A 26,422-nucleotide genomic window follows, 5' to 3' on the forward strand; every position below is an offset into this window, starting at 1 on the left:
TAATAAAAAGGACAAGAATTCCATCACCCTCAGACATTAGCAAAAAACAGAGGGTTCACGGAGTGGGGTAGGGTTGTAGAGGAGAAGCCCCAATGGGGTAAGTCCCTAAAAGCTTTGCCAGTGTCCAATCACCTGAAGGCATGAGCCTATAACCATAGTGTGTGAAAAAGTTTCCTGCGTCCTGTACTGTACGATTAAGGCAATACCATTTTAACGTTTTTAGCATGTAATGTACCCTGATAAATATTTAAGTCCACAAAATGGTCACCTGCATAATTTGTCATGGATATACATTTTTTACATGCCCCTTCATATTTTTATATACAGTACATATTGGTATGTCATTTTTTTTTCCAACTTTGAAGAGAATACACCAAAATGAAAATATATTAAGATCACACAAGTAGTAAATGTCAGCCCCCACAGCACATATAAGGGGTAATGTTTTAATTTATTTTTCTTTTTTTCCACAATATATATTTACTATATCATTCCCTGTATAAAAAAAAGAAACAACAATGTATTATACATGACATGTTTTGCTTTACAGAAAATAAAACACCCAAAACTAAGGTCTGGAAATTCAGTTTCAAGTGATGTACCAGCTTCCTACTGCATAAATACAAAGATTGCAGCAAGTGCTAAAACAGTTTAATGTTAAACCTAGAAGCAATGTTGTAAGTGTAGATGTGTAATTATGACCCAAGGTCAACAAAGCAAGTATATATACATACATACAGCCCAAATAAAATGGGGTGAATGGCTGCAGTCTTTCTAAATGATAGGGCCACACGCCATTGTAAGATCTGTGCTCATTGCGGTATGGTGGAAAGCACATTTTATTGTTTTTAAAGACAATACTTCGCTGTGCAAACTTTCTAGAACAATATAACATTTTGCGTAAAGACTATTAGGGTAACTGTATAAAACTGGAAGAAGGGAAAATGGATGGTATTGCTCATAGCAGCCAATTAGATGCCTGCCTTCATTTTTAAACCTGCAGTTCAAAAATGATAGCAAGAATAATTGGCTGGCAAGGACCAATGCCTCCATTTCTCAGTATCTACAGCTTTATAATATAGCCCACTTGATGTTACCACACAAGCCTCATCTCTTCAAGGTGGGTGAAAAGACTTGGGCCTTTGTTTTGCTTCTCATTTTACAACCAAAGGGATTAACCATACTATTTTGGACGCATGCTAAACAGCATACCCTGTTTACTCACAGATAATGGATACGTCACTGGATGCTCTACCAGGCTGAGCAACTGCATTGGGAGAGGCCAATCCCCTAAGCTAACTTTGCAGGCCTGACACTCAGTAACACAATCACAATAGATCTTACTTACTGAAAGGCAAAAAAAGTTTTAAACTTTAATGTTTTTATCATTTTTACTCTTTGTTTGCCCAAGGCAGCATAAAAAAATAAGCCATGAAGGGAAAGGTCAGCATCATTAGGAACAAGTGACACCAAACAACCCACATGTATGAGTATGGGTTGGTGCCACAGTATATACAGTGAAGTTACATCTGCAAATTTGCAACCATGGAAAAAACATGCAGTGATTGCACAAAAGTCTTTTTCTTTATTTCACTAATACTCCTTCAGCAGAACATTCCATAGGTTGGGAAAGGGGGGATGGCATGTTAAGTGCTATCAGCACATAACCTGATGTATCAGGGAGAAAGATATGGCCAGGGAGCCTTTGGTAGGATCCTAACCAATCTAGTAACAGTTCTGCTATGGCCATGCATGCAGCTGCTCTGCACTGCTAGGTCGGTGTGCAATAAACTGGAATGTGTATATATCTTAAGTGCATATGAACACACATACATATACAATGTACACAGACATACGTCATCACGCTTACAAGTTAGCTTTGATAACAAACCAATGCAATGTAGCAAAGCACCAGGTGGAAATATCCCCTGAGTAAAGAGCTGAATAATCCAATCTTCTGCAAGGTCTGGGACTTTCTACTCCTTCATGAGCAGCGGCATGCCACAAACTGAACAAAACCCATGGACCCTCAACTGAAGATTATGGAGTCTTTTTAAGGCTTTTCATACTATGGACGTTTCTTTCCAGTCGCAGGATTTCACTGGCTGCTTCTGAGCATTCAGATTGGCTGTGGGGATTGTATCATTTTCAGACATTCCATATTGATATGTTTACCACAAAAACACTTTCACTCGCTGTCAGAGAGAGTTTCATACTGGGAGCAAAGCAGTGGTTTCGGCTCTTCATCCCGAGCTCTCTGCGGGGTTAATGAGTTGCTCTGTGGAATGGTGGTTGAAGACGGTGGAGCCACAAGGCTGTTAGGGAGCCTGATTGTTAATGGGTTGAATGGAAATGGTGTTGACCCTGCAGTAGACAATAAAGTCAGTATCAGATTAGATCGCTTCTCTGGAGCACGATAATTTATGGAATTATTTACAAGACTAACATTGAATTAAATACATACATGGCAAATCCAAATTTGACAGATTTATTGAGACACTTCCAGATACTAATCTGTGATTTACCTATTTTATTGTAATGCTGTTTATACGTTTATATACTAAAGGTATTTCGTTTATTGCAGATCCCATCATCCATGTTTAAAAATGGTGGTATAAAAAGGGTCATTTATGTGGAACTCAACTATATCAATTACTATTCTGTAAAAATGGGAAAAATGTAAAATGATTAATGTTTTTTAATACACACTCCTCTTCTGCACCCTGATATACACTGAGCATCCCCCCCCCCCCCACATATGGTAAAGAGATCAAGTCACTTTGCCCATTTACGGTAATGTGACAGTGGCTGGGAAAAGCCCCACCCATTGATGATCACCTTCCCAGAGAACCCCTGCATCTCCCCCAGTGTCTCAGCAGGCGCAAAATACCCCTTGCTTCTGGGTATGGGAGAGTATGTGACTTCCTTCTACATCACAGCATGATGGTGGTGGAGGAGGAGACACCACTGCCCCACTAGGCTTTAACACTAGACAAAATCAGAAATTTTGGTTCTGGCTGCAACAGTGGAAAAAAAATGTTGAGATTTAGACACCCGCGGAGAACAACATGAACTAATCACAAATAAGGCTGCATCCACATCTTAGCATTCTGGGAATGCTGGCAGAACCGCAACTTTCTGCTCATTTTTCTTGAAATAAAATGCATGCAAATTGCGGCAAAATGCAATTTGACAATGCAATGCCATTATTCCCAAGTTATGTGGAGCAGAAAAACGTGCGATGCTCAGTGCCAATAAAGGGTACATGAGCTATTTTGGAGCATTTGTCAAATATAGAGTCTATTCAAGTGAATTGGCTGCCCTAAGTGGTCGCGTGGCTAGTGCAACAAATGCAATGCGTCGCTCAGGGGTGAATTCAGGCTAAGGGTGTGGTCACACAATTTAAAAGAGCAAAGTTATATTTCATCATCTAGTTGTCTTCTATTTTGGAAATCAATATAACTACATTGTTGGTTTTGGTAGGGAAACCACATACACTACATTTTACACTGTTTAAACAGCCAAACAGGACCTAGAGCAATGCCATAAAGCTAAGATGTTCAGAGACATGATAGAAGAAGTCCAACATGTAGGCATGATCTATTTGTTCTCTAGTTTTAAATGCTTGGATTACAGAGTAGTAGCAGAAGAGGCTCCCTGTAGACATCTCCAGCACCACTTTATGAGGTGAAAAACAACAGTGATTTACCCCCTTCATGACCAGGTAATTTTTTGCTAAATACGGCACTGCGTTACTTTAATTGTGCGGTCGTGCGACACAATACCCAAATAACATTTATGTTTTTTTTCCCACAAATAGAGCTTTCTTTTGGTGGTATTTGATCACCTCTATGATTTTTTATTTTTTGCACTATAAACAAAAAAAGACCGACAATTTTGAAAAAAAAAAACTATATTTTTTTACTTTTTGCTATAAAACCTATCCAATTAAAAAAAAAAAAAAACAATTAAAAATCGAATCTCTTCATCAATTTAGGCCAATATGTATTCTGCTACATATTTTTGGTAAGAAAAATCCCAATAAGTGTATATTGATTGGTTTGCGCAAAAGTTATAGTGTCTACATACTATGGGATGCATTTTTGGAATTTTTTTTCTAGTAATGGTGGCGATTAGCGATTTTTAGCAGGACTGCGACATTGCAGTAGACAAATCTGACACTTTTTGGGAACCAGTGACACTAATACAGTGATAGGTGCTAAAAAAATGCGCCGTCACTGTACTGACACTGGCTGTGAAGGGGTTAACATCAGGGGCGATCAAAGGGTTAAATGTGTTCCCTGGGAGTGCTTTTTAACTGTGTGGGGGCGCTTTGACTGGGGGAAGACAGATCAGTGTTTCTGCTTAGCAGAAACACAAGATATTCATCTTCCCCTCTGACTGAACGGTGATCTGCCTCTCTCTGACACGATTGCTGGGTGCCAGGGAAGACCATCCGGTCCAATCACAGCGGAAGCGGGTTGCCGGATGCGCACCCCAGACCCAAAGAAAAGACATACACGTACGTGATTTCACACTGAAGGACCGCCCTGCCACAGTACATTTGCTTATTGCAGACCGGAAGCCGTTAAACAAGATTCTTTAACCAACCTTATCACTATGTTCCCAAATAAACAGTTTTGTCTTTAACATTAGGGTCTATGCACAACGGGCTTAAAAAAAAAGCTCATAAAAGGGCATTTTTGTTTAGCAGTGTTTAGAATTTTTTCTGCCAGAAAACTCCTCTAAAAACCACAAACCAAAAGGATTTTTTTTTCTGCCTCAAAGTCGTAATGTGCATGGACACATAGGATAACATTGAGCTGCTTCTACAGGGAAAATACAAAACTTCTTTAGAAGTTTTTTTTTAAGCCCAGTGTGTATGGACCCTTATGGATTCTGCCACTAGGACTAAGGTTCTATGCATACGAGCTTAAAAAAAAAAACGATGCTCCTAGAGGTGTTTAGCCTTTTTGTTTCATGCCTCTAAAAGCAACGGTTATCCTATGTGTCCATGCACACTTTGTAGTCTAGAGGCATTTTTTAAGCTCAAAGCTTAGGAGCAGAAAAAAAACCCCTCTGGTTCGCGTCTTTGAGAGGAATTTTCCAGCAGAAAAAAACACTGAACGCTCCTTCAGGCTCCAAAACGCTGCTGCCCAGCATTTTTTTGGGAGGGTTTTTTCCATTCCAGTAAACAGCGTTCTTTTTAAGGAGCCATATCCTTACAAACACATGACTTATCAGCTCTCAATGGGATTCCCTGACAGCTGAATGTAAACAAAAGAATGCTGGTATTAAAGAAAAACTGCTTGGGGGGTCCCCCCCTAAATATAACAAGCCCTTCCGGATTTAGTACTGGTTAGGGGAAACCCCATGCCAAAAATGAAAAAATGGTGGGGGGGGGGGGTTCCATTGGCCATGGTTGTGCCCTTGTCCTCATCAACATCAACCTCATCAAGGTGCGTTGGTAGGGGGAGCCCTCCTACTCCAAAGCATTGGCCTGGTATGGATCTGAAAGCTCCCCCCCCCTTTCCTGGCCTGCCAGGCCGCATGCTTGGATAAGAGGCTGGTATGGACCCCCACAGTTTTTTTTTTTTTTTATGCCGGCATTCTTTTGTTTAGATGTCAGCAGGGGATCCCACTGACAGTTGATGAGTCATTGGTTGGTAAGGACATGGTGACCGCCAACCCCTTAAGAACCTACTAAACACTGGCACACGAAAGCTAAATACTGTATGAGCGTTTTTTTATCCAGTGTTTTTCTGTTCTTTATGCTCCCACTGTGCATAGAGCCTAAATGTAGCAGAATATACTCTATTGCTCAGATCTAATCCCTTTCAGAGCTTTGCACTACAATTCTGACAACTCACACACTAGGGTTGATTAACTAAAACTAGAAACCAATCCTCTGTTTTTTTGTCAAAGTCTAATTGAACAAATTGAAGTTACAAAACTGACTTGCTACCATGCACAGCTACTCCAGATTTTGCACTCTCTAGTTTTAGCAAATCAATCCCACTTTGTTCACTCAGCTGTGTTCACACCCCAAGCAGAAACATTCTTTCTTTACTAATGACTAAATTACAGAGCCTTGAAGAAGTATTCATACCCCTTGAAATTTTGCACATTTTGTCATGTTACAACCAAAAACGTAAATTAATTTTATTGGGATTTTATGTGATCGACTAACACAAAGCGGCACATAATTGTGAAGTGGAAGGAAAATGATAAACGGTTTTCAAAAATTTTTACAAACAAATATCTGATAAGCGTGGAGTGCATTTGTATTCAGCACCCCTGAGTCAATACTTTGTAGAACCACCTTTCACTGTGTAGCAGGTTTTCCAGGCATTGGGCCTGATGTGGGTCTGCCATTGTTACCGGTTACCTCCCCAGCCCATGTGAGCTGTGACCCTGGGTGTGAGAACTGAGACATTGACAATTCCGGAATCTTTGTTTTGTGGTTTTATTGTAGATAAAGGGGATGGGAGAAGGGAATGAGTGGGATACTCATTTAGGCTTAACTAGATACAATTTGAGACTTTATCCAGAAAATGTCTGTTAACGCTGCCTTGACGCCAGTCGACGCTAGCCAGCGCTCACTGATGCTTAGAACACACTGTAACTTGACAGAAGTGCTGAATCCTCAACTCTAGGTCCAGAAGACTCAGGGCTGTGGAGCATAGAACTACTGACACTGCTGCAATGCAAAGTCTCTGACCACTCTCTCCAGCCTGGCACTGGCTGGAGGTGGCATGCTGTGAATTACTGTATAGCTGCAACTCTCAACTGGTACTCTGTACAATTCAGGGCCCAAACCGCAGGCACCCCCTTTACACGTTTAGCTCTTCAGGGTCCACTGACTATGTACCCCCTCTGTTACTTCAGGGTCCTCAACCTAGGAACCCCCTTTACAACTAGCTGACACTGGATCCCAGAACCTCCTTCGGAGTGGTCTCCTCTAACTCTTCAGGCAGACCCCCAGGGGCAATCCTCAGTACTCACGACCTGTGTAGGCTTTCCTGGGACTGGACCCCTCTCTCTCTCCACAGGCTCTCGGCACACCGGATCCCCCTCAGCTCAACTCAGCACTCTCTGGATTCTCAGGGGACACCCCGAGACATCCACTTCCTCAGACAGGGGGAGAGACAGCCGTTCTCTCTCTCCTGGTACTCTGCTCCTGCCAAAGACACCGTGTCACACGCTTCTCCCAAACTTATACCCACTCCCAGAATCCTTTTGCAGCATACTCTGCCTTCTGGGGTAGTTACAGGCTTGGATGTGTCCCCTGATTGGGTTTCCTCCACTGCCCTATCAGAAGCCTCTAATAGAGCCAGTGGGGAGACTCCCCTCTCAGGAGACACACTTGGAAACCATGACAACCTACCTAACAAAAAGAAACATGGCCCTGCTGTTAGGTAGACAAGGCCCACTATGCATTTACCTAGCACCTACCTGAAGGGTGCTACAACTGCAATTACAGCTGCGAGTCTTTTTTGGGTATGACTCTACCAGCTTTGCACATCTAGAGATTGACATTTTTGCTCATTCTTCTGTGCAAAATAGCCCAAGCTCTGTCAGATTGGATGGAGAGCGTCTGAGAAGAGCAATTTTCAAGTCTTGCCACAAATTAATTTACGTCTGAACATTGCCTAGGCTATTCTAACACATGAATATGCTTTGATCTAAACCATGCCATTGTAACTCTGGCTGTATGTTTAGGGTCATTGTCTTGCTGGAAGGTGAACCTCTGCCCCAGTCTCAAGTCTTTTGCAGACTTGAACAGGTTTTCTTCTAAAATTGTCCTGTATTTGGCTCCCTCTTCCCATCAACTCTGACCAATCTCCCTGTCCCTGCTGAAGAAAAGCATCCCCATGTGTTCAGGGTGATGTGCAGTGTTAGTTTTCCACCACAAATAGCATTTTGCTTTTAGGCCACAAACGTCACTTTTGGTCTCATCTGACCAGAGAACCTTCTTCCACGTGTTTGCGGTGTCCCCCACATGGCTTCTCGCAAACGGGACTTCTTATGGCTTTCTTTCAACAATGGCTTTCTTCTTGACACTCTTGTCCCATGGACAGATTCTCCCACCTGAGCTTTGGATCTCTGCAGTTCCTCCAGAGTTACCATGGGCCTCTTGGCTGCTTCTCTGATTAATGCTCTCCTTGCCCTGCCTGTCAGTTTAGGTGGACGGCCATGTCTTGGTAGGTTTGCAGCTGTGCCATACTCTTTCCATTTTAGGATGATGGATTAAACAGTGCTCCATGAGATATCTTTTTATATCCTAACCCTGCTTTAAACTTCTCCACAACTTTATCCATGACCTGTCTGGTGTGTTCCTTGGCCTTCATGATGCTTCACTAAGATTCTCTAACAAACCACTGAGGGCTTCACAGAACAGCTTTATTTATACTGAAATTAAATAACACACAGGTGGATTCTATTTACTAATTAGGTGACTTCTGAAGACAATTGGTTCCACTAGATTTTAGTTAGGGATATTAGAGTAAAAGGGGGCTAAATACAAATGCAAGCCACACTTTTCAGATATTTATATATAAAAAAATTTGAAAACCATTTATCATTTTCCTTCCACTTCACAATCATGTGCCACTTTGTGTTAGTATATCACATAAAATCCCAATAAAATACATTTACGTTTTTGGTTGAAACGTGACAAAAATGTGGAAAATTTCAAGAGATATAAATACTTTTTCAAGGCACTGTACATAAATTATTCACTTACTAGTGTTTACTTCAGTACATCATGTTACCCTGCTCTCTCCTATGTCAGCACTATCCCCTATCACAGCTCTCCCGATACTGCTTGCAGTAGGTTCTCTCAAAGATCTTCCACTGTTTTAAATGTAGTTCTTCTTCTGATACTGTTTAAGTAGATTCTCTTTTATGTCACTCTTCCCACTATTTAACGGCAGCTTTTTTCCCACTGTTCTTAACTATTTGTTCTCCTTCCAACCCACATCAATTCTAACCTGCAATGAAGTCCACTGCATTCAGCACTATATGCTTTCGATCCCCTGTGTGTTATGCTGTACCTTAATTTGGACCCTCCGACAGCTGCATTTATGGCACTTTTCCACTGCAAGTACCGGCTAGTACCGGCTCGGCTCTACTCGGCCCTGCTTGGCCCGGTTTGCTTTTCCACTGCGGTACCGCATGGTATAGTGTCGGAACGGTTCGGTACGGTATGGTATAGGTTTGCTTTTCCACTAAAGTAGTACTAAAGTTAAGTGGGTGGGATAACAATGGGGTGGGTGTGATTCTCTGACCAATCAGTGGCTAGTAGTGACTGCATGCAAAGGATTGTGGGATATGGTACCAGTTTGGTACCTGTTGGAACCACAATCGAGTAGGTACTGTTTTTTCAGAGCCGTACCGTACCGTTCGGTTCCATGCAGTGGAAAAGCAAACCTATACCGTACCGTACCGAACCGTTCCGACCCTATACCATGCGGTACCGCAGTGGAAAAGCACAAAAGCGTGCCGAACCGGTACGGTTCCATGCAGTGGAAAAGCGCCATTATACTCCCACCTTTCTGACCAGCACATGAAAATAGTTGACCAGTTCCTACTCGCCTATACATTATTACCTTTCCAAGCCTCCTTTCTCCTCCCAGCAATCCACAACTAGTTCTTCTCTTTTTTTTAACCCACTCTGATTTTTGGGCTGCATCTACACTGGATGAGTCCCTGGAAATCCCCCCATCTGGGCTAGCTGATCTGCCACTATATTCTCCTGCTGAGGACACTGTACTCATATCCCCCAGCAGTATAACCCCCTCAGTGACCCCTGCTGAGCCGACTTTATTACAAATTATGGAGGCTAATCAGCACTGCCAGGCGTCTCTGATTAAGCAAAGTGATTCAGTCCAGGTGGACTGAACATCCCTAAAGTAGGACGTTCATAATTTCAGACATAGGGTCACTAACGCTGAACAGCGTGTTGGTGATTTATAAGATGTCCCACGTCCTTTACAATCCTCTGTTTCTGATCTGGAAAAGAGCCAAGACGCCACTATAGATAATATGACCGATTTGGAGGATTGCCTAAGGCGCAACATTCTCCACTTTTTGGGGTTTCTGAAAGGCTCTGAAGGTAAAAATTCTGTATCTTTTATGGAATGCTGGTTAACCTCTACGCTTGGGGCTTCAACATTTTCCCCACTATTCGCTATAGAGAGGGCTAACAGGATTCTCCTGTGCCTGCTGCCATCAGGCATGCCTCCATGCCCTATACTCATCAAATTGCTACATTTTCGAGATAAGAAGGCAATTCTGAGAGCTGCCAGAGAAAAAGGCTGAGTCTCATTTAACAGCAACACAATCACTATATTTCCCGACTTCTCTGAGACTACACAAAAACAAAGAGTGACCATTCTTTCAATCAATAGGAGGCTACGTGATCTACAGCTACCCTATAGTATTTGCTCTACCCGGCGTGGCTGCGCATCATCTACCAAGGGAAAGCTCACTTTTTTACCGATAAAAAAGATGCAACGCACTGGGTGGACACCTTAGGATCGCAAGAATTACCTTGCTCCAACCGCTGTTCTCCACCCCGCTAAGTTCGTCTTCCCGATCTGAGGTTTTGTGACTATCCCTCTACATGGAGCTTATTATACCCTTTGTCTTCTGGGAGCAATGCCACAGAAAGAGGACAATGTTTTGATCCTACAAATATTAAGCTCTGCCATTTTTGCTGTGGCCAGCCTATCCTGTAGTGTATGTGCTCAGATATACAGTATATGGCTGACACATCACTTTAGGCTATGATTTTGCTGAAACCCTTTCCCCTTATGATCTCTGAGCTGATTGGGGATGTACAGTTTCCGGTTGACCCTTTCCTACATAGACATTATCACTAATTCAGGGATTGGCATCCTAGTTCCTTGTCCATAAAAGGGCACAGACTGAACTTTTATGTTATTGTTCTTCAGTCTTCTGACTTTAGTTTCAACACGGTCAAGTCCCCCCTGCTTTTTCTTTTTCCTTTATACGGACCGTGTTCGCAGGACAGAACCGTGTTCCCTCTGCTATGCATTCTTCTTTTTGGGAATGAAGCTCCCAAGCGTTTGGGTTTGGGGGCCGGGAGGGTTAGGGCTGTTTTTGTTTTTTGGCACTTTTCTTTGTTCTCTCAATTTATTTATTTCCTTGTCTGTCCATTTATTGGATTTAATTCTGCATTCTTCTTATTGTCATCTATGATACAGTTATTTGTGGCCTGGAGGAAAAGGTGTCCCTCTACACGGATGACATGCTAATACATTTAGCTGACCCTCAATCCTCCCTCCCTCATTTACTAAGTGTCATCTGGGGTCTTGGTCACTACTCAGGATCCTGAGTCAACTGGGAAAAATTCCTCCTATTTCAGTTAGACCAAGATGCCTCAATCTCTCTACCACCAATGTGTCCATTAAAAGTTGGTACGACCTTCCGTTATTTAGGTATTATAGTTCAACAGCCTATCTCTATATATCTAAAGAATAGCCCGCTCGTTAATAGACTTCAAAGCACCTTAAAGACTTGGTCCACTCTACCTCTGACCCCACTAGGCAGGATAATTATTTTTAAAATTATATTCCTGCCACGTTTCCTCTACATACCGAGTAATTCTCCGATATATATCCCTAAACGTATATCCCAAGAGATTGACTTCATACTTACCTCTTTTATCTGAGGAGGGAAAGAGGTTAGGATTGCTTAAGATACGCTGCTATTGACTATTCTGGAAGGAGGCCTGGCACTTCCTAATACGCAAACCTATTATACTGTTTCCCACCCACCTGGCCCACCCTCTTTGGTGGTTTTACCCAGAAATCAACAATGCTGCCACAGCGTTAGAAGCTGCCATTGTTACTTCAGATGAGTCCCTACAGAATTTGCTTCATCGTCAATTCACAAGGGGCAGGGATACCACAAGTATCTTATCCATGACACTGCAGATCTTTAAGCTCTCCAGACTGCTCTCAGCAGGTGCGGATGCTGTATTCTCCCCTAATGCTCCAATATGGAATATCCAGTGTCTGCAGGAGTTCTATCGAAGGATGGAGCAATTTGGTTCAAAAAGGGAGTGAAACTATTCTCCAACTTGTTTGTCGAAAATGCCTTCCGCTCCTTTGCGGAATTTCGTAGAGACTTTATTCTCCCTCCCACAGCTTACTTTTGATATCTCCAACTACGACATACCGCTGCGGGGCAATTTGGTCTCCGTGACATTTCTATACAAGTCTCCCCCTTAGAGCGACTGTCCCTTCTCATTTCAAACTAATATTTACATATTATACATCTCGGTTACATTCCACAACTGACAGATTTAATCCCATGGAACTTAAATGGCGCTCAGATATACTGAATCTCACAGAGGAATCCAGCAGGAAATTCTCCCGATACAGGTCTCTGCGGTTATTTCAGCTAGAGATAAAGTTATAGACTCAGTTTTTATATAGAGCTTACTATATTCCATGTTTTCTTTTCCGCCTGCACAGAATGCCCTCCCCCATGTGCTCTAGATGTTCTTTAGCAGAGGACACATTCTATCATATGATGTGGGAATGTCAACCAATAAGAACGTTCTGGTCAGAGGCCACAGCTTTTATAAGCTCTGTTACCCAAATACCCAATATCTGTAATCCTTTAAGGTGTCTTTTTGGATATATTGATGATGAATCTCTTTCTAAAAATACACAACTCCTTATACGTTTAGTTTTATGCTAAAAAATCCATTATTATGCAATGGAAGTCCACAAAATCTCCCCCCCCCCCATTGGCTTATTCTTATTAATCAAGCTCTCCCATTATACAAATTAACGAATTTGGAATCCATGGGTGAGCTCGGACCGCACTATACCAGCTAATACATAAGTCATTAACCAAACACGAGGACCAATTGTAATTGTAACTCTCCCTTTCAATCTCCTCTGACTAAATGTATTTCAATATACTAATGTTTTGATACCTTGATCCCACCTCTTTTTTTTTTCTTTTCATCTGTGATCAAATGTAGGATGTATGTTTATTACTTCCTTATTGATTCATTTACAATGAATGGATGTAATGTATACTACATACGATGATATTTGAGCATTGTTTGCTTTATTTTCCTCGTTTATGTTATTTTGTACATTTTATGTTCAATGAAGTTACCCTTTAAAAAAAGAGTCCAGCTAAAATATTGTCTGACTGGGCAATAATAACGGCTACCAATGTGTTGTAATGACTCAGATGTAAAAACAAAGCATTTAGCTAATATTACTTATGCACAGGCACGTTAGCTAGATGATTCAAAATCTAATAAGAATCACATGGTTTGAATTGTCATCTGATGTTATTACCAGTAAGAGGGTTCAGTTCAAAGCTACAGTGCATCCGGAAAGTATTCAGAGCGCTTCACTTTTTCCACATTTTGTTATCTTACAGCCTTATTCCAAAATTTATTAAATTCACTATTTTCCTGAAAATTCTACAAACAATATCCCATAATGACGACGTGAAAGAAGTTTGTTTTTGCAATTTTATTAAAAATAAAAAACAAAAAAAAATTACATGTACACAAGTATTCACAGCCTTTGGTCAATACTTTGTTGAAGCACATTTGGCACCAATTACAGCCTTAAAGAGGTTGTAAACCTCAGAAAAAAAAAAAGAAAAACCTGAAAGACAAAAGGCATTATGAGCTAGTATGCATCGCATACTAGCTCGTTATGAAATACTTACCTTAGAATGAAGCCCCCGCAGTGCCGCCCGCTCATTGTAACACAGCAGACATTTTTGACTGTCCTTCTTCCTGGTTCACGTCCTATGGCCAATTTGATTGCATGTGCGTGGGAGCCGCTGTTCAGGTCACAGGACTCTGAAGGAACGGCACGGGTGGCTGTTCCTTCAGAGCGCATGCGCCGATGACGTCATCGGCTGCATGAAAAGTAAATATCTCCTAAACGGTGCAGGTTACAGTACCCATAGGTAAGCTTTAATATAGGCTTACCTATAAGCAAAAGTCTATAGGTAAGGTTTACAACCTCTAAGTCTTTTTAAATATGATGCTACAAGCATGGCACACCTATTTTTTGGCAGTTTCTCCCAGTCTTCTTTGCAGGACCTCTCCAGCGCCATCAGGTTGGATGGGGAGCGTCAGTGCACAGCCATTTTCAGATCTCTCCAGAGATGTTCAAGTCTGGGCTCTGGCTGGGCCACTCGGACATTCACAAGAGTTGTCCCATAGCCACTCCTTTGTTACCTTGGCTGTGTGCTTAGGGTCATTGTCCTGTTGGAAGATGAATCTTCGCCCCAGTCTGAGGACCAGAGTGCTCTGGAGCAGGTTTTTATCAACAATGTTTCAGCACATTGCTGCATTCATCTTACCCTCGATCCTGACTAGTCTTCCAGTTCCTTCTGCTGAAAAACATCCCCACAGCATGATGCTGCCACCACCATGCTTCACTGTAAACATGGCATTGGCCAGGTGATGAGCAGCGCCTGGTTTTCTCCAGACATGACACTTGCCATTGAGGCCAAAGGGGTCAATTCACTAAGGTTTACCCTATGCGATAAGGACATTAGGTTACTCATTTGTATAATTTTAGTCCAATTCACAAACCTACCAGAGAGTAAAAAAGCAAGCAAGAATTACCACCAGGGTTTCCTCGCTTATAGCTGATTGCAAAAAAAGAAAAAAAAAAAAAAGACGGTTAAAAAGTATGAAGAAACCCCCCCCCCCCCCTTCAGGTCTGGTTTTTTGTTTTGTTTTAAGGAGAATGCCAAAATTAAGGGAAACGCCAAAATGTAAAAAAAAAAAAGAAAAAAGAAAAGACGCATGTTACCACCCCCCAAGATCCATACCAGACCCTTGTCTGGGCATGCAGCCTGGCAGGTCAGAAAAGGAGCGAGCAACCCCCCTCTGAACCATGCCAGGCCACATGCCCTCAACATAAGGGGGGGGGGGGGGTTGGGTTCTGCCCCCCCCACCCCAAAGCACCTTGTCTGGTAGCTGACAACTGTAGCTGGTGGTTGTGGGGGTCTACGGGCAGTGGGACCCCCAGATGTCGGCTCCCCCCTATGTAAATGAGTATCAGGTTCATAGTACCACTACCCATTCACCAAAATATTGTCACAAGGCAACAAAAAACACGCACACAGTTTTTGACAATTGATTTATAAAAAAATAAATTAAAAGTTGTGTGCCTGATGTAAATCCACCAATCACGCCGCCCACCAGACCCGAAAAAGAATAACTAACAAAGACATCCTGCCGTTGATGAAGGCTGGCTGTCTACTGCAGGCTCCGCCATCTGACATTTCTAATATAGGCAAGGGGCGGGGTCACCTGGTGGTTCCCACCCCCTTGTGACATCACGGACCGATGCATGCTAGGTTGGTGATGTCACAAGGGGCAGGGTCGCATGGGGACAAAGTGCTTTGGAGTGAGGGGGCAGAGCCCCCCTTGCTCCAAAGCACCCACCCCCCCCCCCCCATATTAAGGGCATGTGGCCTGGTAAAATTTTTATTTGTCAGCTTTGTTTTTTACATACAGCTGATGAGTCATTAGTTATTAAGGACGCAGCAGCCGGCTTCTGGCCTGCTCCTTAGCAACCAGCTCAATATTGTAAATTACCGCATTAACTAATGCAGTATTTAATGCTAAATCTAACAAATACCGCATTCGAAATTTAACTCCAAATTAGTGACTTGAACATTTGCACAATTGTTACTGCATAATATTAACCATTACTTAACTCCTCGTAAATTTACCCTAAAGAGTTCAATCTTTGTTTCATCAGACCAGGGAATTTTGTTTCTAATGGTCTGAGAGTCCTTCAGGTGCCTTTTGGCAAGCTCAAGGTGGGCTGTCATGTGCCTTTTACTGAGGAATGGCTTCCGTCTGGCCATTCTACCATACAGGCCTGATTGGTAGAGTGCTGCAGAGATGGTTGTTCTTCTGGAAGGTTCTCCTCTCTCTACAGAGAAACGCTGGAGCTCTGTCAGAGTGACCATCGGGGATCTTAGTTATCTTCTGACTAAGGTCCTTCTCCCCTGATTGCACAGGTGTGGCCCGCTCTCTAGGAAGAGTCCTGGTGGTTCCAAACTTCTTCCATTTATGGATGATGGGAGGCCACTGGGCTCTTCGGGACCTTCAATGCAGCAGAAATTTTTCTGTACCCTTCCCCAGATCTGCACCTTGATACAATCCTACCTTGGAGGTCTACAGACAATTCCAGGGACTTCGTGGCTTGGTTTGTGCTCTTAAGTGCACTTTTAACTGTGGGACCTTATATAGACAGGTGTGTGCCTTTACAAATCATGTCCAATCAACTGAATTACCACAGGTGGACTCCAATAAAGTTGTAGAAACATCTGAAGGATGATCAATGGAAACAGGATGCACCTGAGCTCAATTTTGGAGGCCATGGCAAAGGCTGTGAATACTTGTGTACATGTGATTTTTTTCATTTTTAATAAATTTGCAAAGGTTTCAAACTCATTTCTTTGTTCACGTTGCCTTTATGGGGTATTGTTTGTAGGATTTTGAGGAAAATAGTTATTCTGATTCATTTTAGAAAAAAGGTGTAACATAACAAAATATGGAAAAACTAAAACGTTGTGAATACTTTCCAGGTGCACTGTAAATACTGACTAAAAATAGAAAAAGGAACAGAATATAGGAATGGCGGAGCTCACCTGTTGAAGATGGCCTCTCCTCCCAAACTCTGTTGGTTAAAGGGGTTTTCCTGTTACAGTCACCTTCTGAGTGTACTGATGATGCAGAAGGCGGACGTTCTCCAGAGGACTGCCCCGGAGCAGGCGACTTTGTTTTCCGGCTGTTTGGCCTTGATAATTTGGGTTTTCCTCCACTACCTGAAATAAAAAAATAAAAAAAAACGACCTCAAAGTACTGTTAAACGCCCCTAAACCCATGGAAATAAAGGATTCCGAACAAGTATGCAAGAGTCATTACTTATATATATCATATTAATAGCCATAAGAAAAATAACTAATTCTAGACTCTCTAAGGATTCTATTAGAAGTCAATTTCCTCCTTATTGCTCCTTTCTTGTCCTGCTTGCGATAAAATGCAGACATGCTGCATGTTATCAAAGCGCACCAGCCCTAATCATACTTGAATGTCAGGCAGCGCATTGCACTGCTCGACATGGCAATATATGAAGTGTACGTTTTTGTGCTTGTTCCAAATCGAGAAAAAAAAAACAAAGGGGGGAGTGTGGTGCACTGAATAGTGCACCACACTGCCCTTGGGCAGTGGGCAACGCAGAGCTCTGGATGGAGGGCCGGTGTGAATTGGCCCCGAGTAACAGAATCCACTTTTCTTGGTATGGCACTAAATCAACGCATAACAGGGGACACCCTATAGGATTTTGAAAGCAGAGTAAAAAAGTTCTAAAGGCTGCCATGGACATCACAGGATTTTCAGACCATTAGACAAATGACCCTTAGATACGCATGTGTATATGTTTCGCCTATGTAGAAGAATGCATGCAGACATCACCAAGCACATGTTTTTCATGGAAAAAACAAATGCGATAGGACAGAATATTCAAATTTTGCTGAACACCCCTACACCTGACAAGTCTCAGCATACTTAGGGATCCCTGAACTATGGTGTCAAGTCAGTAAGCTGTATATTTTTGCTAACAATACTGCAAGTTTCTCATTAATACATTAAAATAGAAGTATGGCTAAACCTTTTTTGGCTATAATTCTCTTGTGGATCATGGGAGTGCACTTACTTTTGCACTCCTGTGACCCAGAATCAGCTGACAGTGGGCTAAACCCTGGTGTTGGCTGACGTCACAGGGCTGGTCCAGGTTCTGGAAGGAACCCAAAAATGTCGTAATCCACTCACAGGCTTGACTCTGCAATGAAGGGAGACTCTGGTCTGGACATCACACCGCTGCGTGATCCTGGGTCGGCAGCAGCTTCCTATGTGATCCAGAATCAGCTGACAGTGGGCTAAACCCCGGTGTTGGCTGACGTCACAGAGCTGGTCCAGGCTCTGGAAGGAACCCGACAATGTCGGAATCCACTCAGAGGCCTGACTCTGCCATGAAGGGAGACTCTGGTACGGACATCACACCGCTGCGCGATCCTGGGTCGGCAGCAGCTTTCTATGTGAGTTTACGAGATTTACTGTCCCTGGTTGCATTTTGGCTGATATAGGTTTGCTAATAAATGTACTACACTATTGGAATATTCTTCTGGCTCCTGGTGAGCTTCATTTATCCTCAGTTGGAATCATATGAGGAAATGTCATTGAAGTTTAAATGCCGCAGTGGTTCTGTGAAATCTCTGTTTTTGCTTGGGTGCACATGCTGCTGTAGTGGTAGCCATTTGCACTGGTGAATTTTGAATTCACTCAATGTAGGTGGCTGCACACTGGAGCACCTTGTGAGGAATATCTACATGAACACTGGTGTGGTTATACACAGTTTCTTTTTTCACTGATTATAGACTCTGTGGAACTCTATTTTGTGATCATTGGACTTTATATTTTGATACTATTTATTATTACATTATTTTGTTTAAGGCACTACACTATTTTTTTTTTTTTTACATATATCACTATGTTGTTACTCCCAAGAGCTCAAAGAGTTAATACAAGGTATAATAAAACATTAGGCGAGGAGAATTGACAGTAGTCAATAAATGCAGCTAGTGCTCAGGCATTGAAATATAAACCCCTTTCCATTATTTGCTCTTGCCCCATAATAAATAGCAAAGACTGGAACACAAAAAGTACCAGAGAAAATAAGGCAGGCAATGCTTTATACTGTTACAAGAGACAGGCAAGTGTGGATAGAGAGAGAACCTCAAGGAGGCAGAAGAACAAGAAAGTTAATAGACATTAGGAAAGCCCAAAAGTGAGAAATGAAAAGCAGCAGCAGACCTGGCAAAGACCGCATGTCGTCATTCCGTCCATCAGCAGCGGTTATGGAGATAGCAGAGGGCAGGCTTGCGTTGGCATTCAAAGGGTTAAAAGCATTGGTATTGAGTGCTGAGCGGTCTTCCCACTGCTCATCATATTTACCCATTAGGGCCTTCCTAATTATGGCCTCCAACCCTATGTTGCTGCCGGAGCTCTCCTGCACAGACTGCGTCCTGCAACTGACTGGCCCTAGAGGGAAAACAAGAAAAATAAAAAGTAAACTATTATTTAAAGCGTTCCTGTCCAATGACTTGAAAATCTGTGCCCTACACATAAAATGTTCTCATGGCACAGTTGGCATGGTTTGTCTTTATGTAACATTTTTCAGTTTTTGCGAACAGAAAAACAACTACATTACCTTTGCTTGGTGTGAAATGAATTAAAATGTACTCCCTTCTGGTAAGACATGTGCGGCAATGGAGCATGATTAAACAATTTTCTTGTAAGATGTGCACTAAGGTTAGGGTTAGTTGCTTGTTCAATTATATGGGCCTTTTAGGATGTGTTTGTCATTAATTTACTAGTAATTGATTTGGGGCTCTGAACAATTTAAAGTGCTTTTTGAGAACCGCAGTGCCTTCAAAAATTCATACCACTTGAAATTTTCCACATTTTGTCATGTTCCAACCAAAAACGTAAATGTATATTATTTGGATTTTATGTGATAGACCGACACAAAGTGGCACATTGTGAAGTGGAAGGATGAATGGTTTTCCAAATTTTCAACAAATACATATCTGAAAAGTGTGGCGTGCATTTGTATTCAGCCCCCTTTACTCTGATACCCTTAACTAAAATCTAGTGGAACCAACTGCCTTCAGAAGTCACCTAATTAGTAAATAAGAGTCCGCCTGTGTGTAATTTATTCTCAGTATAAATACAGCTGTTCTGTGAAGCCCTAAGAGGTTTGATAGAGAACCCTATTGAACAAACAGCACCATGAAGGCCAAGGAACACATCAGACAGGTCAGGGATAAAGTTGTGGAGAGGTTTAAAGCAGGGTTAGATTATAAAAAAAATATCCCGAGCTTTGAACATCTTATGGAGCACTGTTCAATCCATCATCCAAAAATGAAAAGAGCATGGCACAACTGCAAACCTACCAAGAAATGGCCATTCACAGCTCAGAGGAAGGAAACTGTCCACAGGACAACTATTAGTCCTGCACTCCACAAATCTGGCCTTTATTAGAGTGTAGCAAGAAGAAATCCATTGTTGAAAGAAAACCATAAGAAGTCCCCTTTGCAGTTTGCGAGAAGCCATGTGGGGGACACAGCAAACATGTGGAAGAAGGTGCTCTGGTCAGATGAGACCAAAATTTAACTTTTTGGCCTAAAAGCAATATGCTACGTGTAGCAGAAAACTAACACTGCACATCACCCTGAACACAATATCCCCACCGTGAAACATGGTGGTGGCAACATCATGTTGTGGGGATGCTTTTGTTCAGCAGAGATAGGGAAGCTGGTCAGAGTTGATGGGAAGATGGATGGAGCCAAATACAGGGTAAACATGCAGCCAGAGCTACAATTAAATGTTTTAGATCAAAGCATATTCATGGGTTAGAATGGCCCAGTCCAAGTCCAGACCTAAATCCAATTGAAAATCTGTGGCAAGACTTGAAAATTGATGTTCACTGATACTCTCCATCCAATGTGATAGAGCTTGAGCGATTTCGCAAAGAAGAATGGGCAGAAATTTCACTCTCTAGATGTGCAAAGCTGGTAGAGACATACCCAAAAAGACTTGCAGCTGTAATTGCAACGAAAGGTGGTTCTACAAAATATTGACTCAGGAGGGTGGAATACAAATGTACGCCACACTTTTCAGATCTTTATTTGTCAAAATTTGTAAAAAACATTTATTATTTTCCTTCCACTTCACAATTATATGCCACTTTGTGTTGGTCTATCACATACAATTCCAATTAAATTGCATTTACTTTTTTGGTTGTAACATGACAAAATGTGGAAAATTTCAAGGGGTTTCAATACTTTTTCAAGGCATTGTATAAGCACTGTGTTTACCAACACCAGGAAAGCCTGGATGCTCTAAATTGGCATGCCAAAATATATATGACAAAATGCGTAGGGGTGTGGCCTTAAGCGGAGAGGTCATCACGCATTGTTTGTTTTTAATCACGTAATACCCTGTCAGGAAGGTTCTGCCAGAGGACAAGTTGGCAACCGCAGGCAAGCTCCTGTCCCTCGAATATCCCAAAGAAGAGGTGCCTGTTCCTTGACCATTCTCCAGTCCCTCCTCCTGTACCTGATCTCTCCTCTTTATGTATGACCCGGCTTGTCTGACTCTGTTTATCTTCCAGTATCCCTCAAGGCTTCCAAGTTGCTGCATTGGTCCAACTACTTCTAGGACACCTGCCTCCTTCTAGAATACTACTCTGCCAGCAGTCCCGCAGCCCGCACGTCCACCGGCACTCGTGAGACTCTGCACTCTTGCTCCACCTGTTTACTCTATCAGGGGCTCTGAGTCAGAGGTGTAAGAGAGGCCTTCCTCCGCACATTCAGGCTCCACCTACCAGGTATGTTACATACCCTATTACATCTGGAACTGGAGTCCATGGATATCCTAGTCATTGCGGAAGGGCAGAGCCACTGGCAGATTCATGGAAGGTCATTGTGTTCCGATAAGCTTCTAGAAATGTCCTTTGCACGGTGAATGGTGGAAGATTTCACAAGTGGAGCAGTACATTTCATAAGTAGTGGCAAAAAACACTTTGACACTGGATTTCATATTATGGTATTGGGACTTTTTTCCATCAATTATGTTATTGAGTGGGAGGATAGTGACGCACTCCTGTTTTTGGAGTACATGGTCTATGATGATTACTTATGTATGAATTTGTTTGTTGTCATTTTTTATTGGCCAAGAAAGCTCATATGAACCATTCTGTTTTTTAAATTTAAAATTTCCCATCTTAATCTTATTGGGAACATATTATTATGGGAATTTGGAAGGATATCAAGGGAATACAGTTTTATGGCAATATGGCAGATTTATTCCATGCTTACTGCAACCAAACACGTCTCAGCTTTTATCTTTGATACTGGCAACAAATAATTATACTTTTTTTTTTTTTTTTTTATATAAAGCCAAGATAGACTTTACTGTCTCTAGTTTAAAACAATTGCATTTAAAAAAAAAAATGTATGGAGTTTTTGGTTGCTTAGACCCAGTGCTGAGGGTACGATGTATGATGTGTATACTGATGTACTGATGATGTATACTGATATGTATCCACTCTCCTCCTCTAGAAAAATCCAGATCTTGGTAACCAAATGGCTAAACTTGAATCTTGGTGTAAGTGATAACACAAACATGAGTAGTGTTAAATTCTGCACAGTATAAATTGTACCCAGATTCAACTAAAGCCGGCCACTGCGGTTCAAACCTCGGTCGGTTCCTACTGAATTAGAAGATTTGAAACATGTATGGGCAGACTAAATGTACCAAAGTGGATCTGAATTTTATATGCGATTATCGCGAGCAGCTGTTCTAGTCTATAACAATAATCACTGTGTTCTGGCGGGGACGGCTTCCCCTGCAGAGAGTAAACCAATGGCTCGGCAACAGGGATTTCCCTGTCTGTGTTGATGGTGGAATCGAGGTTGCAGGAAAGAAATTCACTCCATCTATGGCTGGCTTCAAGAGAAACTGCAGTCTGCTCACATAATTTGTAATAAAAACATCTTTGACATTCTGAAGCTTCCCTCCTACCACTTTGCATATTATTTTATATGTACTGTGATTCTGTGCTTGCCAAATATGCTGCAGGAATCTCCTTCCACTAAGTCTGGCTGCAATCATTTGAACTGTGGGCAGTTGAAACTGCTAACTGTTCACCTCCTGGATTTACACACACACACACACATATATATATATGTAGCACTACTCCCTTGGGAGCTGCTGGTGACGGGTTCCCCTGGGTTACCCATAGCAACAGTACAATAGTTCAGCGACTTCAAAGTGCCAGGCTCAGGCAAGAAACAGTTTAGGGGTTTTGGTTTTTGTGGTTTTATTGAAAACTTGGATAGGAGAAGGGAATGAGTGGGATACTCCAGCTTGAATAAACTATGCACAATTTGCTGGGACGTTTAACTGTACTTGAGTGCGGCAAGCCCGCTGCTTCACCTTGTCAATAACGATGAAGTAGTAATAAATGAACCGCTTTAGATAAGCTGTACTGAACTGCAGAACACTCTTCAGGGCCCTTCCTGGCACCCCCTTTTGTTCCTTTTCTTCAGGCCTTTCTACATGGCACCCCCTTTACTGTAATACTCTCCGTATGAGCTAGCTCCTTGATCCCCTGATTTCACTGGAGTGGTCCCCCTTCCTGGGCCAGACCCTTTGGCAGGTCCCTCAGTACTCATGGACACTCTTTTTCTCAAAAGACTCTGCCAGCAGCTCCACCGTCAGTTACACCGGATCCTCAGCAGCTCAGCTCCCCACCTGGTTCACTAGGCCGACCGCATAAGACCACCTTCCTCACACACTGCAGGAGGAGAGACAGCTGTCCACCTCCTCCTGGGACTCTGCTTCTCGCCAAAGATGCCCTGTCACATGTCCCCTCAGTATTTATGATCAATGCCAGGATGCATTGCAGGAATGCCCTCCCACTGGGACTGCCATAAAACATGATGTGTCACTGGCAATGTTTCCTCCACTGTCCATCAAGATCTCTCATTGGATGCAGTGGGGACACTCCCTCAGACCCAGTGAATCCCACCTGGAAACATGTGACAGGCAACCTAATAGATCAGGCTCCCCTGATACGCAGCAGAAGCAATACATGCTTTACCTAGTACCTACCTAACAAGGTTGCTCCATCCATCCATTTATCCATCCACACACACACACACACACACATATAAAATGGATATAAAAAGTCTACACACCACTGGTAAAATGTCAGGTTTCTGTGATGTAAAAAAAAGGAGACAAAGGTAAATACATAGAGAACTTTTTTCACCTTTAATGTGACCTATAAACCGTACAATTCAGTTGAATAACAAACTGAAATCTTTAAAGGTGGAGGGAAGTAAAAACAAAAAACTAAAATAATATGGTTGCATAAGTGTGCACACCCTTAAACTGATACTTTGTTAAGTCTATTAGCATGGCACATCTTGACTTGTCAATATTTGCCCAAATCTGTTAAATTGCGAGGGCATCTCCTGTGCACAGCCCTTTTCAGACTAGGGCCAAAACAACTTATCGATTATGAAAATAGTTGTCAACCATTCGCCACAGGGGAAGGCAATTTGCAGGTCCGGCGCCGCAATTGCCGCCGGGCACGCGTGATCACTCCCTGTGGAGAAAGAACGGCGGTCTGCCGTTTCAAACACGGCAGACCGTTGTTCTGTCAGTTATGAACACAGGGATCCTGTGCTCCTCTTATTTAGGAACACAGGTCTCTGTGTTCATTAAGTAAATACAACCCCCACACAGTTAGAAAGCACCCCCTAGGGACACATTTAACCCTTTGATCGCCCTGGTGTTAACCCCTTCCCTGCCATTGTCATTATTACAGTAACAGTGCATAGTTTTAGCAATGCTTACTGTAGTAATATAACTGGTCCCCCCAAAAGTGTCAAAAATGTCAGTTCGGTGTCCGATCTGTCCGCCGCAATGTCGCAATTCCGCTAAAAATCGCAGATCGCCACCATTACTGGTAAAAAAATAAAAATGACATAAATCTTTCCCCTAGTTTGTTGACGTAATAACAAACCAATCAATCAATATACACTTATTGGGATTTTTTTAACCAAAAATATGTAGAAGAATAAAAATTGGCCTAAAATGATGACATTTTTTTTTTATTGAGAATGTTATATGGCAGAAAGTAATTGTTTTATTTTCAGAATTGTAGCTCTATTTTTGTTTATAGTTCAAAAAATAATTAAATCGCAGCGGTGACCAAATACCACCAAAAGAAAGCTCTATTTGTGGGGAAAAAAAGGACATCAATTTTATTTGGGTACAGCATCTCAGGGCGGTGCAATTGTCAGTTAAAGTAACGCAGTGCCGAAACGCAAAAATGGCCAGGTCATTAAGGGGGAAAATCCTTCCGGTCCAGCAGTGGTTAAATAAAAAATTTGGTCTCGGAGTATGATGATATGATCCAGATACAACCACTACGAGTATGATGATATTTTCCAGATTCAACCTCTACCAGTATATACAGTATATCTCTTCTGTCTGTTATTCTCAGAGGGGATTAGAGATTTGGCTCCATAACCATATAGTTGGTTATTTAGATTTACCACTGCATATAGCTATTTTTGAATAAATTGCTTTTTTTTAAAAAAACTTTATATAACTAAATTATAAACCACACTTTTTTTAGGGTTATTATCTGATTAATCGATACAATAATCGGCCAACTAATCGGTTATGAAAATAATCGTTAGTTTCAGCCCTACTTCAGATCACCCTACAGATTTTCAATCAGATTCAGGTCTGGGCTCTGGCTTGGCCATTCCAAAATGTTAATCTTCTTCTGGTGAAGCCATTCCTTTGTTGATTTGGATGTATGCATTGGGCTGTTGTCATGCTGAAAGATGATGTTCCTCTTCATGTTCAGCTTTATGGCAGGACCCTGAGGAATTTGAGCCAATATTGATTGGTATTTGGAACTGTTCATACTACCTCTACCTTGACTAAGGTCCCTGTTCCAGCTGAAGAAAAACAGCCCCAAAGCATGATGCTGCCACCACCATGCTTCACTGTGGGTATGGTGTTCTTTTAGTGATGTGCAGTGTTGTTTGCGTCAAACATATCTTTCGGAATTATAACCATAAAGTTCAAGCTTGGTTTCATCAAACCATACCACATTTACCCACATGCTTTTGGGAGACTTCAGATGTGTTTTTGCCATATTTAGCCGGGCTTGGATATTTTTCTTCGAAAGAAAAGGTTTCTGTCTTGCCACTCTACCCCATAGCCCAGACATATGAAGAATACTGGAGATTCTTGTCACATGTACCACACAGCCAGTACTTGCCAGATATTCCTGCAGCTCTTTAAGTGTTGCTGTAGGCCTCTTGGCAGCCTCCCTGACCAGTTTTCTTCTCGTCTTTTCATAAATTTTGGAGGGACGTCCAGTTCTTGGTAATGTCACTGTTGTGTCATATTTTATCCACTTGATGACTGTCTTCACTGTGTTCCATGGTATTTCTAATGCCTTGGAAATTCTTTTGTACCCTTCTCCTGACTGTTACCTTTTAGCAATGAGATCCCTCTGGCGCTTTGTAAGCTCTCTGCGAACCATAGCTTTTGCTGTAGGATGTGACTAAGAAAAAGTCAGGAAAGACCTACTAGAACAGCTGAAGTTTATTTGGGGTTAATCAGACGTTTTAAATTATGGCAGGTTTGTACTGACTCTTATTTAACTTGAGTTTGAATGTTATTGCTTAATTCTGAACACAGCTACACCCCAAGTAATAAGAG

At 42.0% G+C, this 26,422-nt stretch overlaps 1 protein-coding gene across 1 annotated transcript in view; it reads right to left on the minus strand.

Annotated features, from left to right (window-relative positions):
* Positions 1 to 407: 407 nt before the first annotated feature.
* NCOR2 (nuclear receptor corepressor 2) overlaps positions 408 to 26,422 on the minus strand; it is a 737,979-nt gene continuing 711,964 nt past the window's right edge. The window contains exons 45-47 of the mRNA XM_082255577.1: positions 18,917 to 19,144; positions 16,693 to 16,869; positions 408 to 2,364 (exon numbers count right to left, since the gene is read on the minus strand). Of these exons, the coding sequence (XP_082111703.1) occupies positions 2,189 to 2,364; positions 16,693 to 16,869; positions 18,917 to 19,144 (581 nt within the window). The 3' untranslated portion in view covers positions 408 to 2,188. The remainder of the gene's footprint in view (positions 2,365 to 16,692; positions 16,870 to 18,916; positions 19,145 to 26,422) is intronic.

The sequence above is a fragment of the Pelophylax lessonae genome (genome assembly GCF_965119305.1).
Source record: "Pelophylax lessonae genome assembly, chromosome: 1".
Taxonomy (NCBI): domain Eukaryota; kingdom Metazoa; phylum Chordata; class Amphibia; order Anura; family Ranidae; genus Pelophylax; species Pelophylax lessonae.